Here is a 15,882-nt window from a genome sequence, read left to right on the forward strand (position 1 = left end):
ATTGCCTTGGATTGGCAGCCACTGGCGGAAATAGATGTCCAATCCGTTTGAAATGGGAAATATGGCAGCGAATTGTTGTATCGCCATATCGTGAGATCGTTACCGTGAGCCTTGCATCGCAAATCGTATCGTGCGGTACCGACCTCTATCGTCAATGGCGCCGAAAGAGTTAATTGTAGATTAATTGCGGACTTGTCACATGTAGTTGCTCCAGTTAACCAATAGATGGCAATGTTGGCAATGAACCTATTAAATACAGTTGTTCCAGGTTTTATTTTGAGTCGTAAAAAGTACATAGATGTTTTTGTTCGAAATCGGAGCTTCCCAACAAACAAATGAAAAATGCTAGCTCCGGTTTGTAATGCTTTAAAATTCCGCAAAGTGCCACTCTGGCTCACTTCAAGGCCCCAAAGTGCACAAAAAGACACCAAAAGGAAAGAAAAATAAACACCAAATGCCTCTCCCGGAGTACATCCAAAATTCTCTTTGATAATCTGACCAATCAGTCTCAGGCCAAACAACTTTAAAGCCGACCGAAAGCACTTTTCTGTCATTGGGACTCGCTCTGCCGCGACGGCGGGAAGCCGAGCGTGTGAGGCGGCGTTCAACCCGCCTTAGAGGTTGCCGCTCTCGATGTAAAGACCGGAATTGAGATTCCGTTTTGTTTTTCAGCTCCTTTTTCATTTGCATCTCGCCGTCTTCACGCGCTCAAAGCCCGTGAACGATTGTTCACGCTACAGCTGTCAACCACACTTTTTTTTTTTTCACGCAAGAGAGATGCCAACGATAACAACTTGAAGAAAGTATAAGAAGAAAGAATGCTGGGGGAGGGCGTTTATTGCCGTCAGAGGCCGCCAATGTGTTTAAAAAAAAAAAAAAATGAATCGATGCATATGCATCTCTTGAACGTACCTAACAAAATTAATTCTGTGTTTCATTAGTGTTCTCACCAAGGAAAGATAGAAATGAATCTTGCTTAAATAAGTACAGGTAGTCCCTGAGTTACGAATAAGTTCCGCTCCTATGCTGGTGACGTCACCCGAATTTCCACATGAATCGGAATTACCCTTTAAGTACCCCTAAATCTCAAAATAACCATACATTCCCTGACAAAAGTATTGTCGCTAATCCATTTTGTAGAAACAATTGCTAATAACTAGGGCTGTCAAAATTATCACATTAACAGACGCTAATTATTTTTTAAATTAATCACGTTAAAATATTTGACGCAATTAACGCACATGCCCCGCTCAGACAGATTTAAATGACAGTACACTGAAATGCCCACTTGTTAATTGTGTTTTATGGAGTTTTGCCGCCCTCTGCTGGCGCTTGGGTGCGACTGATTTTATGGGTGAGCATTGTGTAATTATTGACATCAACAATGGCGAGCTACTAGTTTATTTTTTTGAGTGAATTTTTACAATTTTTATTAAAACTAAAACATTGAGGTGTTTTAATATAAATTGTTTATAACTTGTACTAACATTTATCTTTTAAGAACTACAAGTCTTTCCATCCATGGATCGCTTTAACAGAATGTTAATAATATTAATGCTATCTTGTAGATTTATTGTTACAAAAAAAAACAAATACAGTACTTATGTACCGTATGTTGAATGGATATATCCATTTTGTGTCTTATCTTTCCATTCCAACAATAATTTACCAAAAAAATGGCATATTTTATAGATGGTTTGAATTGCGATTAATTGCGATTAATTAATTTATAAGCTGTAATTAACTCGATTAAAAATTTTAATCGTTTGACAGCCCTACAAATAACCTGACTTTTATTTATTCAATTGGTTTCAGAAATGGCTCGTATGAAAGCTAAGACCCTCCCAAATGACGTTGAATGTACAAAAATTAGGGGGGTCAAATGATTAAAATTTTTAATCGAGTTAATTGCAGCTTAAAAATTAATTAATCGTAATTAATCGCAATTCAAACCATCTATAAAATATGCCATATTTTTCTGTAAATTATTGTTGGAATGGAAAGATAAGACACAAGACGGATATATACATTTAACATACGGTACATAAGTACTGTATTTGTTTATTATAACAATAAATCAACAAGATAGCATTAACATTATTAACATTCTGTTAAAGCGATCCATGGATAGAAAGACTTGTAGTTCTTAAAAGATAAATGTTAGTACAAGTTATGAAAAATTTATATTAAAACCCCTCTTAATGTTTTCGTTTTAATTAAATTTGTAAAATTTTTAATCAAAAAATAAACTAGTAGGTCGCCATTGTTGACGTCAATAATTACACAATTCTCATGGTCATAAAATCAGTCGCACCCAAGCACCAGCAGAGGGCGACAATACTCCAAAAAACACAAGTAACATGACTGCACATGACCCTGTGCTGTCATTTTAATCTGTTTGAGCAGGGAATGTGCGTTAATTGCGTCAAATATTTTAACGTGATTAATTTAAAAAATTAATTACCGCTCGCTAATGCGGTAATTTTGACAGCCCTAGTTTTTTTGTGAATTAATAAGCTTCAACAAAAATTTCATTATTAAATTAGTAAAAAAATGAATAAAAATTAATTATTAGATTAGTCGACTCATCGTAAAAATAGTCGACTGACTAATCGGGAGGAAATTAGTCGTCTAGGACAGCCCTAGTGCCAATAATTTTGTCCATGACTGTAGCTGCACTCTGGCCCAAATAAGGCTGTAAGTTGTTTCAGCTAATATGTGTTTGTGTTTAGGAGTTGGAGTTTGTGAAAGGTCCATTAGCATTGAGGTATATCTAATATTTGGGGAATTTCATGGACTATTATTCCCGAAACATTTGTATATCACACTAACTCAATTAACTCATTGGCTGCCATGTCATGTTTTGGCCCATCAGGCAAACAATATTGCTAGGATTTTCCAGTCCGATTAGAGTGGACGTCAATCACTACCAATGACACTGAAACATTTATCCACTTTTTTTCTCAGGATTCTATCATTTTAAGATCGCTGCCATTAGCGCTCCAACAAGGACACAATGAGCTCAAAATGTCATCGTTAACTCGGCGCGAAGCGAGCTGGCAACACCATCCATCATCAGAGCGGGCAATTTCTATAGAGAAATTTCTGATAACATTGAGCGAATTAAGGTCACGTAGACCAACCGGGAGATGTAAAGTGAAATCTCTGACATAACACGGAAAACCTTATCGGATTTTCGCATGATAACGCTAAGTACGATCAAAAAATAAAGTCAGCAATCTCTCATAACTCCAACTTTCTCCGGACGATCTTGGCAATCTGTTCTCATTCGCATTTAAAGCTGTCCCCCGAGCACCAAAGTTGGCCACCCCTTGATTTGGAACATTCCTGAATTATGTTTGTATATGAAATTAATTGGAGCGGTAGTCAGCTCGCGGATGCCAAGGCATAATTGGCGCACGCGGCCGTGAAAAGTAAAGAGAATTTTTTTGAAAGTCAGTGTTCCCAATGAAAGTGTTTCTCTGAGCATCTGGCGCATGTCGAGTTTTAGCGTTAATTAGCGAGAGACTATATTTACTTTGTTGCTTATTTTATTGAATAAAAGTGTTGGACACTCGATCAAACTGAGAAAAAAGTGAGTGCGGTTTCTACAAAAAATAGACCTGGATGTTGTTCTATGCTTCAGCGATGGTGCAAATGTATTCGACGTCTATTGCTGTCATTGGCAGTGAGTTTAAATAATTGTATTTGATTATTTCTGATAAATACACAGTGGTATGAAAAAGTATCTGAACCTTTTGGAATTTCTCACATTTCTGCATAAAATCACCATCAAATGTCAAAATCTTTGTCAAAATCACACAGATGGAAAAAAAGGTGTCTGATTTAACTAAAACCACCCAAACAATTTATAGGTTTTCATTAGGGCTGTCAAAATTATCGCGTTAATGGGCGGTATTTATTTTTTTTTAATTAATCACGTTAAAATATTTGACGCAATTAAATCACAAATGCCCCGCTCAAAGAGATTAAAATGACAGCACAGTGAAATGTGTACTTGGTGTGTTTTTCGGAGTTTTGTCGCCCTCTGCTGGTGCTTGGGTGCGACTGATTTTATAGGCTTCAGCACCCATGAGCATTGTGTAAGTAATTATTGACATCAACAATGGCGGGCTACTAGTTTATTTTTTGATTGAAAATTTTACAAATTTCATTAAAACGAAAACATAACGAGAGGTTTTAATATAAAATTTCTATAACTTGTACTAACATTTTTCTTTTAAGAACTACAAGTCTTTCTATCCCTGGATCGCTTTAACAGAATGTTAATAATGTTAATGCCATCTTGTTGATTTATTGTTATAATAAACAAATAAAGTACTTATGTACAGTATGTTGAACGTATATATCCATCTTGCGTCTTATCTTTCAATTCCAACAATAATTTACAGAAAAATATGGCATATTTTATAGATGGTTCGAATTGCGATTCATTGCGATTAATTAATTTTTAAGCTGTAATTAACTCGATTAAAAATTTTAATCGTTTGACAGCCCTAGTTTTCATATTTTAAGGAGTATTGTATGCAAACAATGAGAGAAGGGGGAAAAATTAGTAAGTGAACCATCTAGAAGAGTCATTCACAAACACACACAGCGGTCTAACGCCGGATTTCTTTTGAAAAAGTACGAAAGCTGTACCGCATACAAACAGGAAGGATTGTCTCAGGAGTGATTTGTTCGAGGGTTCAAAGTAATTATTATAATTTTCGTACGATGCATGCATTTTGAAACCTTGTGAAAAAAATCAATGGGAGAAATTGGCCGCTACTGCATTGGCTTCATAGTTTGCAATATTTACATAAAATAAATGCTAACTGCACGTTTTTTTTTGTTTGTTTTGTTTTTAACCAAGAATCGAGACTGTTTTACATCCATATCTATAAAGAATTCGGGGATTTAAGCATTTAGTCACAGAAGAAAAGCTGTTTCAATAAGGTGGCCGCTAGCTACATTCACTAACAGACTAGCATTGTGCTTCGACATATTTATGTAATATAAATGCTAACTGCACGTTTTTTTTTGCATTTTAACCAAGAACCGAAACTGTTTTATGTCTATAGCTTTAAAGAATTTAGGGATTTAAGCATTTATTCACAAGAATTTTCACCGGAAAAGCTCTGTCTACATAAGGCGGCTGCTAGCTACATTTACTAACAGACTAGCATTGTACTTGTACATATTTACGTAAAATAAATGCTAACTGCAGGTTTGTTTGTTTGTTTGTTTTAACCAAGAATCAAAACTGTTTTACGTCCATAGCTATTAAGAATTCGGAGATTTAAGCATTTATTCACAAGAATTTTTCACCAGAAAAGCTCTGTTTACATGAGGCGGCCGCTAGCTACATTTACTATCAGGCTAGCATTGTACTTTTACATATTTACGTAAAATAAATGCTAACTGCAGGTTGTTGTTTTTTTGTTTTAACCAAGAATCGAAGCTGTTTTACGTCCACATCTTTAAAAAATTTGGGGATTTAAGCATTTATTCATCAGAATTTTTACCGGAAAAGCTCTGTCTACATAAGGCGGCTGCTAGCTACATTTACTTACAGACTAGCATTGTACTTTGACATAGTTCCGTGTATGAATGCTAACTGCACGTTTTTTTTCTTTCTTTCTGTTTTTAACCAAGAATCGAGACTGTTTTACATCCATATCTGTCAAGAATTCTGGGATACAAGCATTTATTCACAAGAATTTTCACCGGAAAATCTCTGTTTACATAAGGCACTTGGTAGCTACATTTACTAACATTGTACTTTTACATATTTACGTAAAATAAATGCCAACTGCAGGTTTTTTTTTTTTTTTTTTTTAACCAAGAATCAAAACTGTTTTACGTCCATAGCTATTAAAAATTCGGAGGTTTGAGCATTTATTCACAAGAATTTTTCACCGGAAAAGCTCTGTTTACATAAGGCGCCTGCTAGCTACATCGACTAACAGACTAGCACTGTACTTTGACATATTTACTTAAAATAAATGCTAAGTTAACTGCACGTTTTTTTGGGTTTTTTTTTTTTTTTTTTTTGCTTTTAACCAAGAATCGAGACTGTTTTACGTCCATATCTTTTAAAATTTGGGGGATTTAAGCATTTATTCACAAGAATTTTTACCGGAAAAGCTCTTACTACATAAGGCGGCTGCTAGCTACATTTACTTACAGACTAGCATTGTACTTTTACATATTTAAGTAAAATAAATGCTAACTGCAGGGTTTTTTTTGTTTGTTTTAACTAAGAATCGAAACTGTTTTACGTCCATAGCTATTAAGAATTCGGAGATTCAAGCATTTATTAACAAGAATCTTTCACCAGAAAAGCTCTGTTTATATAAGGCGGCCGCTAGCTACATTTACTATCAGGCTAGCATTGTACTTTGACATATTTACGTAAAATAAATGCTAACTGCATGGTTTTTTTGGCTTTTAACTATGAATCAAGATTGTTTTACGCCCATATCTATAAATAATTTAGGAATTTAAACATTTATTCACAAGAATTTTCACCAGAAAAGCTCTGTCTACGTAAGGCGGCTGCTAGCTACATTTACTATCAGACTAGCATTGTACTTTGACATAGTTCCGTAAAATAAATGCTAACTGCATGGTTTTTTGGCTTTTAACTAAGAATCAAGATTGTTTTACGTCCATATCTATAAATAATTCAGGGACTTAAACATTTATTCACAAGAATTTTCACCAGAAAAGCTCTGTCTACGTAAGGCGGCTGCTAGCTACATTTACTAACAGACTAGCATTGTACTTTGACATACCGTAAAATAAATGCTAACTGCACGTTTTTTTTTTCTTTCTGTTTTTAACCAAGAATCGAGACTGTTTTACATCCATATCTGTCAAGATTTCTGGGATGTAAGCATTTATTCACAAGAATTTTCACCGGAAAATCTCTGTTTACATAAGGCACCTGCTAGCTACATTTACGAACAGACTAGCATTGTACTTTTACATTCATTCATTCATTCATTTTCCATGCCGCTTATTCCTCACGAGGGTCGCGGAGACTTCTGAGAGATTTCTGGGATGTAAGCATTTATTCACAAGAATTTTCACCGGAAAATCTCTGTTTACATAAGGCGGCCGCTAGCTACATTTACTATCAGGCTAGCATTGTACTTTGACATATTTACTTAAAATAAATGCTAACTGCATGTTTTTTTTGGGGCTTTTAACTAAGAATCAAGATTGTTTTACATCCATACCTATAAATAATTCAGGGATTTAAACATTTATTCACAAGAATTTTCAACGAAAAAAGCTCTGTTTACATTAGGCGCCCTCTAGCTACATTTACTAACAGCTTAGCATTGTACTTTTAAATATTTACGTAAAATATATGCTAACTGCACCGTTTGCTTTTCAGCAAGAATCGAGACTTTTACGTCCATATCTATAAAGAATTCAGGGATTTAAGCATTTATTCACAAGAATTTTCAACAAAAAAAGCTCTTTGTTTGTGATTCCTTTCGGTCAGCTTTGAGGGCCTTGGCAACAATGCAGGCCCCATATTTCAATACATTATGAAGTCTGTGGTGTGGGGCACTCACTCAATGCCATTTTGAAAAACTTTTAAATTAATTTTTGGTTTCTATTTTTGTCCATATGTCATGGCGGGTTCATGCATACTCATAAAACATATATTCAGTAGTTCAAGAGGTTAAAGAAAAAAAGAAAGCAAAAAATTGGTGGTCATTATTTTCCACCAGAAAAAAAACTTCCCAAAATGAATGGAACCAAAATCATCAGAAAGTGATCCAAAATCAACAGAAAATGACAATTAAGTTCCAGAAAACCCAACAGAGAACTTTGAGAACCACTGATTTAGAAGACGCTTGCAGAAGTTTGGCCTTGGCGGAGGTCATTTTTCTTCTTCCGCTTGTTATTTAAGGCGACGTATGTCCGGCGCGTGGGGGCGTCCGTCTCGTTCCCTCCTGACGGATGCGCGTCGCCTTTAGCGCCGCCGGCTAGCGACCGAGCCGACTCGGGAAATTGAGTTTGTAACCCCGAGATCAACGCGGTCGTCCGTCAAGGTCGGACGGCCGGACCACCCGAAGCCCGTTAAATGAATGTGTCGGACGCCAGATAAAAGACCGGCGATCGGCGGGAAAACAGACGCGGCGCGTTGTTTACAACTTTCGGTGGGCAGTCGTGATGTGAAAAATGAGATGTTTGCCTCATCTGATAGCGCGGATTTTCACATTAAAGCCACAACATTCTCCTTTGCCCTTCGTCGCTCAAAATCGGTTGGATTTTAATCGGCTCTACTTTGGCTTCAGATAGTAAACGGGACTTTCAAAATATACAGTGGGGAGAACAAGTATTTGATACACTGCCGATTTTGCTGGTTTTCCCACTTGCAAAGCATGTAGAGGTCTGTAATTTGTATCATAAGTTCTCTTCAACTGTGAGGGACGGAATCTAATACAAAAATCCAGAAAATCACGTTGTATGATTTTTAAATAATAAATTTGCATTTAATTGCATGAAATAAGTATTTGATACATCACAAAAATCTAACTTAATATTTGGTACAGAAACCTTTGTTTGCTATTACAGACACCAAACGTTTCCTGTAGTCCTTGACAAGGTTTGCACACACTGCAGCAGGGATTTTGGCCCACTCCTCCATGCAGATCTTCTCCAGAGCCTTCAGGTTTCGGGGCTGCTCCCGGGCAACATGGACTTTCAGCTCCCTCCATAGATTTTCTATCGGGTTCAGATCTGGTGACTGGCTAGGCCACTCCAGGACCTTAAGATACTTCTTACGGAGCCACTCTTTAGTTGCCTTGGCTGTGTGCTTTGGGTCGTTGTCATGCTGGAAGACCCAGCCACGACCCATCTTCAGGGCTCTCACTGAAGGAAGGAGGTTGTCAGCCAAGATCTGGCGATACATAGCCCCATCCATCCTCCCATCAATACGGTGCAGTCGTCCTGTACCCTTGGTAGAGAAGTAGCCCCAAAAAATGATGTATCCTCCTCCATGTTTCACGGTTGGGATGGTGTTCTTGGGGTTGTACTCATCCTTCTGATCCCTCACCTTCCTCATGATCAGTGATGCCACACGAGGTGAGATCTTGCATGGAGCCACAGAACGAGGCAGATTGACCGTCAACTTGAACTTCTTCCATTTTCTAATAATCGCTCCAACACCTGTTACCTTTTCACCAAGCTGCTTGCTTATTTTCCTGTAGCCCATCCCAGCCTTGTGCAGGTCGATTATTTTATCCCTGATGTCCTTACACAGCTCATTGTGGAGAGGTTGGAGTTTGTTTGTTTGAGCATGTGAACAGGTGTCTTTTATACAGGTAACAAGTTCAAACAGGTGCAGTTACTTCCGGTAATGAGTGGAGAACAGGAGGGGTTCTTAAAAAAGAACTAAGAGCCGAAATATTTACTAGTTGGTAATGTATCAAATACTTATTTCATGCAGTTAAATACAAATTTAAATTTATTTAAAAATCATACAACGTGATTTTCTGTTTTTTTGTATTAGATTCCGTCCCTCACAGTTGAAGAGAACTTATGATACAAATTACAGACCTCTACATGGCTTGCAAGTGGGAAAACCAGCTAAATTGGCAGTGTATCAAATACTTGTTCTCCTCACTGTATATGGCGGGAAACACTCAGGTGACCTGAAGTTCCGAATTTGGCCAACTTTCAAAATTGTCTGAGATGCATGTGTGATACATCATTGGAAAGCTTGAAATCTCAATTTTCGGGGGAAGAAAAATTTTGAACGCGAGGGATTTTTTTTTTTTTTTTTTTCATGTTTTCTAAACAGCAAAACCCTATCTGGAGGTGAGAACACGCGAGAGCAGAATTACAGACGCCATGACTTTTAACGAGATATTATCGCATACTTACCTTGGTTCGATCCAAAAACTGCATGTACAATGTATCAATGAGAGTCAAGACACAGCTGTGAATGGCCACAGCTGGATTTTGGGGGGATTTTATGGGTGAAACATGGTCATATAACAAAGGTCGCGATGCAGAAATTGCAGACATCAAGGGGTGGTCGAGATTTTCTTTTTCATATATTTACCCTTTTAAACTTTTTTTTTTTTCTCTGTTTGGATCGATTATTTATCATCTAACATATCGGAGAAAATGCAACAGTAACAAAAAAAATACAATTAAGCGATAGTTATGAGGTAGATATGCGTGACTTTTTTTTTTTTTACAGACGCCATTATTTTCATTGTGACGTCATTTGTTTAAAAGTTTAAAACATGCGAGTGAATAATTTTTTTTAAGTTTTTTTTTTTTTTAAACGAAATATTAGACATCAATTAATGATTCTAAGCTAAAAATGACAGACATTTTGAATAATGAATATTTAATTGATTACCTTCGTTTCATGGCTGGGTTGAAACAAAAACGGTTGCGCGACGTCTGTAAACGGGGGTTTTCAGGGTAAAACGGGCAAATTAAAAATAGTTTGGAGGCTTAATGCGCCACGAATCTACTATGGCAGCATATAGACATATTGTTCTATCAAAAACAACAGTTGTTTTGGCTTAAAATACAGCAGTTAATTTTAAAGAGGAGTGCAAGAGCAAAAACTGCTTTTTCAGTCTCGTCTGTGTTTTCCGCCATATATTTTTTTTTTTCAAATCCTTGCTTTCTGCAAAGAAAAAAACTTTATGGCTAAGATACTATGTTTTTAGTTTGAAAAAAAAACGTGGTTTTCTCATCAGAAATGTCTTTCAAAATTCACTTTTCTTACAGCTAAAATCCATGAATTAGAGGCTCGTTTACATTAAGAATGTTTGTTGTAGTCTTCTTTTCTTGGCAAGAAGAGAGAATATGCAATTTTGCTTTAGCATTTTAAGGTCTGTGCTGAGTCATCATCCCACACTAAAGGTTACTCCTAGCGTTAGCATAGCTTCATGTTCTCGTCATCATCAGGCTATTGTCAACGGCGATTGTCCTCTTAAACTGTCTGTGATGAGTGATCGTCACACATTATTTGTAACTCATAGCATTAGCATAGCATTTACGTTCACACTAGCATCAGGCTATTGTTAACGGCAAGCCTCCTCTTAAACTCTGTGCAGAGTGATCATCACACACTATAACTCGTAGTGTTAGCATAGCATTCACGTTCGCATTAGCATCAGGCTATTGCTAATGGTGCGCGTCCTCTTAAACTCTCAGACAACTTTTTTTTTAACATACAGTTCTGCGTCGGCGTCCTGATGTTTCTTTTTTTTTTCTTTTTTTTCTTTTTTTCATTTTACAGACGAAAACATTTTTATTAAACATCAACTACAGCTAGACGAAATGAGTCTTGAATTTTCGTGTAGACAAAGACAAACACATTTTGAGAAGACTAAAATATGACTAAGACTAACAAGTATTGTCGTCCAGAAGACTTTAGACATGAAAACAAATAGTGGGAACAGTGTGAAATTTAATGAGTTGAATTTCATTTTATTATTATTTTTCATAATTATTTGGCGTGAATTTGAAATCTAGAAGAAATTTGAACAGGAATTCACTTAGATGATAGCTTACTAAGATTTGAATTTGTTAAAAAACGGCGTTATAATTAAATTCCGAAGGGCTCGGTGAATGCACCTGTGTAACTCGTTGGGTTCTTAACCTTACTGATTTAGATGTATTGTTAAATAATACAAATTATAAATTAGAATTTATCTTTAAACTAAGGCTGTCAAACGATTAAAATTTTTAATCGAGTTAATCACAGCTTAAAAATTAATCGTAATTAATCGCAATTCAAACCATCTATAAAATATAAGACACAAGATGGATACATACATTCAACATACGGTACATAAGTACTGTATTTGTTTATTTTAACAATAAATCAACAAGATGGCATTAACATTATTAAGATTCTGTTAAAGCGATCCATGGACAGAAAGACTTGTAGTTCTTAAAAGATAAATGTTAGTACAAGTTATAGAAATTTTATATTAAAACCCCTCTTAATGTTTTCGTTTTTATAAAATTTGTAACATTTTCAAAAAATAAACTCGTAGCCCGCCATTGTTGATGTCAATAATTACACCATGCTCATGGGTGCTTAAGCCCATAAAATCAGTCGCACCCAAGCGCCAGCAGAGGACGACAAAACTCCAAAAAACACAAGTAACAAGTTGGCATTGCACTTTGCTGTCATTTTAATCGGTTTGAGCGGCGCATGTGCGTTAATTGCGTCAAATATTGTAACTTGATTAATTTTAAAAATTAAATACCGCCCGTTAACGTGATAATTTTGACAGCCTTACTTTAAACCTTTAAAAAAATCGCATTTGCAATGCTTGGCCGCCTTTGTTTTGGTCTGGCGGTGCGCCACAATCTTAATATGAAGGGGAAACCCTGAGCGAGAGAGGTAATTGCTCGTCTTGCGTTCAAGATCTGCTCGGAATTATAGCCAACTTGCTGTCCTCGACAATGTGGACCCCAGCACGTCGACTGTTCATCATTTGATTAGACTCGTCAAGTGTCGATATGCACCGTGTCATTTCCATTTTATCTATTTGTGATGACCGTCAATCCCCCCCTGCTTTTTATTCCAACACATTGTGGTGGACAACAAGGTGGCTAATGGCTAGAAAGAGCAGTTCTTGAACGCGACACGAGCAATAACTCTCTCGACTGCACACCTGACGATCCCACAAAGCACTGACTGCTGAATTCACTTGGTTACAGCTACACAACATTCAAAATAAAAGTTATTTTTCTGTTCATCTCCTTTCATAACACCAGAAACAAGTAGAAGGCTGTTTTTTAATCTTTACTCTCAAAAAATGTATATTCCCAAAGAATTTTTTGGGGTTTGTTTTCAATCTGCTCAAGTTTGTAATCAGAGGAAACATGACCTACACAATCAAACTGAAAAAGTAGTAATGCAGATGCTACATGCTAATAATGCTAACCAATCTTTCTCTCTCCTCTTTCATCCCCCACCGTTCTGCGCAGACCACCTGGGCATCGAGTTCATGGGTAAGATTGCCCTATGTGTGCGTATGTGTGTGTGTGTTGGACATGTCCCATCCAATGCAAATGTGCTGCAGTCGCCATGGAGACGGCCAGAACAGGGAGGAGGCGGCTGTGAGAGACATTTGATGAAACCGCCAACATGTGCAATCCTCTTTTTTCATCAGAGCCTTGAAAAGCTCTCATATTTCTTTGAGTCTTTTCTCCAAATTGGAGAATTATAATTTAGTCTTTAACTTATTGGCTCTCAACATCCAATTCATTTGAGGTGGGAAAGGGTCACTGTTTAACATAAAAAATAGAAGACGAAAAAAAAAAAACAACAGGTTGCTACCAAAATCTTTCATTAGAATAGTGTCTATGTTAGCTCACTAGCTGTTATTGACGGCGCGAGAATTCATTTTCACTGGATTGGACGTCAGCGCCATCTATGGCACTGAAAACTGAACTGAAATGGCATTTGAGTCTTGTGGGTATTTACAGGTCACTTCCTGTTCATTGTAGGGCATTTACAGGTGACTTCCTGTTGATTTGAAGTCACTTCCTAGTCATCTGGGAACATTCTTGAGTCACCTCCTTTTCAGTAATCCAAAATCAACAGGAAATGACCCGCAATGCCCCAAAATCAAAAGGAAATACCGAAAATCAACAAGAAACCACACTTTTTCTCTATGGCGTGGCTCCCGGGTCGTGGTCTCCCCTCTGCCTGGGCTGCTGGTCACGGGGGAGGTCAAGGCTCCGATCTCACGTCGCCCCGCGGCAGCTCCTCTGTGTTCTCCTGCTTCCGCCTTCCCCTCTCTGCTCTGCCTGGGTATCCACCCTGCGCTCCGTTGCGAGTCGCTGGCTAAACGCCGGTGTGTCGGCTGGATGTCACCTGCTTCAGCCAGGGACCCTGCCCTGGGCTTGGTGGGCCGTTGAGGGTCCCGTGGGGTAGCCATGTCGGCTGGGGGGCTGCGGCTTTGGCTCATTAGCCCAGTGAGCGGGCGGAGGTGGGCGTGGGGTTGGTGGTGCATCCCCTCTACCCATTCCTAAAGGCCTGTCGATAGGGATGCGGGTGGCCTGAGGGACCACCCTGGATCCCAGGGGGTGATGATGACTCCTTTGCTGGGCTGCGCTGGGCCACCCCTGGGCCACCCCTGGGCCCTCGGATGTTGCCTCCACCTGTCTGAGTGGCTGTCGAATGTTTGGTGGGGCTCGCACGCGGCTGGCGCACTCAGGTTGGAGGCTCACATGCCGGGAGTAGCGATGGGGTGGCGTAGGGTCGGTTGCCGACAGCCTTACACTCACAAGGGATTCACACGATTACTGGTTTCTATATCACAGAGCTGATTTGTGTAGTATCCACCCTTTCCAATCACTTATCCTATTGACTCCCCCACACCCCAATCCCCGTCTTTCCCTGGTCAGCAGGCCCCCCACACGGTGTTACTGGAAATACATCTTGCTAACGATAGCACCAGCATATCCATAGTTAGTGTAGGCGTTCAATGTATTTCCTGTTGTTTGTTTGTTTTCTTTATTTTGTGTTTATTTTATTTTATTCTGTTCCCCCATAACTGCTTCCTGTTCGCTGCTTTGTCATAATAAACGAGGTATGTTGAGTGATCACAATGGGAGTATGTCATACTCTCAATGTGAAACATTAATACTGTTCAGACCAACGGGACACTTAGACTTCCATTTTTCGTGTCAAACAGCTGAACATGACAGGTAAAAAAAAAAAAAAAAATGAAAATGACATCAAAATGACCTCATTACCTTGCATTGGCTGCCACTGATGGCCATAGACGTCCAATCCATGGATGTGGGTGGCAGCCATCCCTCCCACTACAAATGGATTGGACGTCTACTAGTGACAACCTCATTTAAAGAGTTTTAGTTTATTTTTAAGAACCACGTGATTGGATGTCTATTATCATTAATGGTACTGAGAGAGATCTGATGTGATACGTATGTTTCTGTGCAGAGAAAAAGGAGGTGTACCAAAGGCAGCTGCTGTCAATCACGTCCATCGCCATGGCCATCGGCCTCCTGGGAGTGCTTTGTGTCGCCCTCTACTGCCGAAACAAGTCAGTTGACGGCTAAACATACAAACATGCATGATGAACTTGTGTGTGTATAAGGGGTGTGACAATACAGTCATGTTAAAAAAATTGGGACACTCCATGAAATATTCAGTTCTTTATTATTGAAGGAATCTGACCTTCTATCCAGACTGCCGGAATCGCGCCAACTGAACTGCCGGACATGCGCTGGCGCAGCTCCAACGTCCCAGGCTGGCGAGAGGCCGACAATCCGGCCAGAAGCCCAAACTCCGCGCGTTCACCTTAGTCTTAACCCTTTGTACTGACTCGATTTTGAAAGGTTTAAAGAAGCCTCACCGAAAACAAGTTTACAATTTATTCAGATCGACAGCGATCAAAACGGAAAGGCCAAACAGAAACACTCGGGCGGGGAGGCAAAGTAACCCTATCACACGTCAACAAAAGGTTCCCAAGAAAAATGACCACGATTAGTTAAACATTCAGTGAGGGTTCTGCGGGGCGGGCTGTGGGCAGGAAGAATGGTATGTTTAGGATTATTGTCTGTTTGTGGATTGGACAGAAGGATTCAGGAGTAATTGTTGTCCAGGCAACGAGGGTTGTGGATTTTGCCACCTCAGCATCAAAGGGGCTCTCGGAGTCTTGTCAGTCATGTTATCAGTTGATTATCGGGCGTTCTCTGGTGTTTCTTGTGTTGGGACAGAGCGTCCCGCCATTTGTTCTGGACTGTCCGGGAGAAGTGATTGCGACTTGGTGCGTCAATCTTGCTCAGTCAGTAGTATGACCCACGCGCTGGGCTTCCGTGATAAGAACGTGTTGTTGA

The 15,882-nt window shown here is 38.7% G+C and overlaps 1 protein-coding gene across 2 annotated transcripts in view; it reads left to right on the forward strand.

Annotated features, from left to right (window-relative positions):
• The window catches only part of LOC130923344 (pro-neuregulin-3, membrane-bound isoform), a 527,775-nt gene that overhangs the window by 501,090 nt on the left and 10,803 nt on the right, over positions 1-15,882 (forward strand). For both annotated transcript variants that reach the window (XM_057848992.1, XM_057848993.1), the window contains 2 exons: positions 13,000-13,023; positions 14,984-15,086. In XM_057848992.1, the coding sequence (XP_057704975.1) occupies positions 13,000-13,023; positions 14,984-15,086 (127 nt within the window). The remainder of the gene's footprint in view (positions 1-12,999; positions 13,024-14,983; positions 15,087-15,882) is intronic.

This window comes from Corythoichthys intestinalis, chromosome 10, assembly GCF_030265065.1.
Source record: "Corythoichthys intestinalis isolate RoL2023-P3 chromosome 10, ASM3026506v1, whole genome shotgun sequence".
NCBI lineage: Eukaryota > Metazoa > Chordata > Actinopteri > Syngnathiformes > Syngnathidae > Corythoichthys > Corythoichthys intestinalis.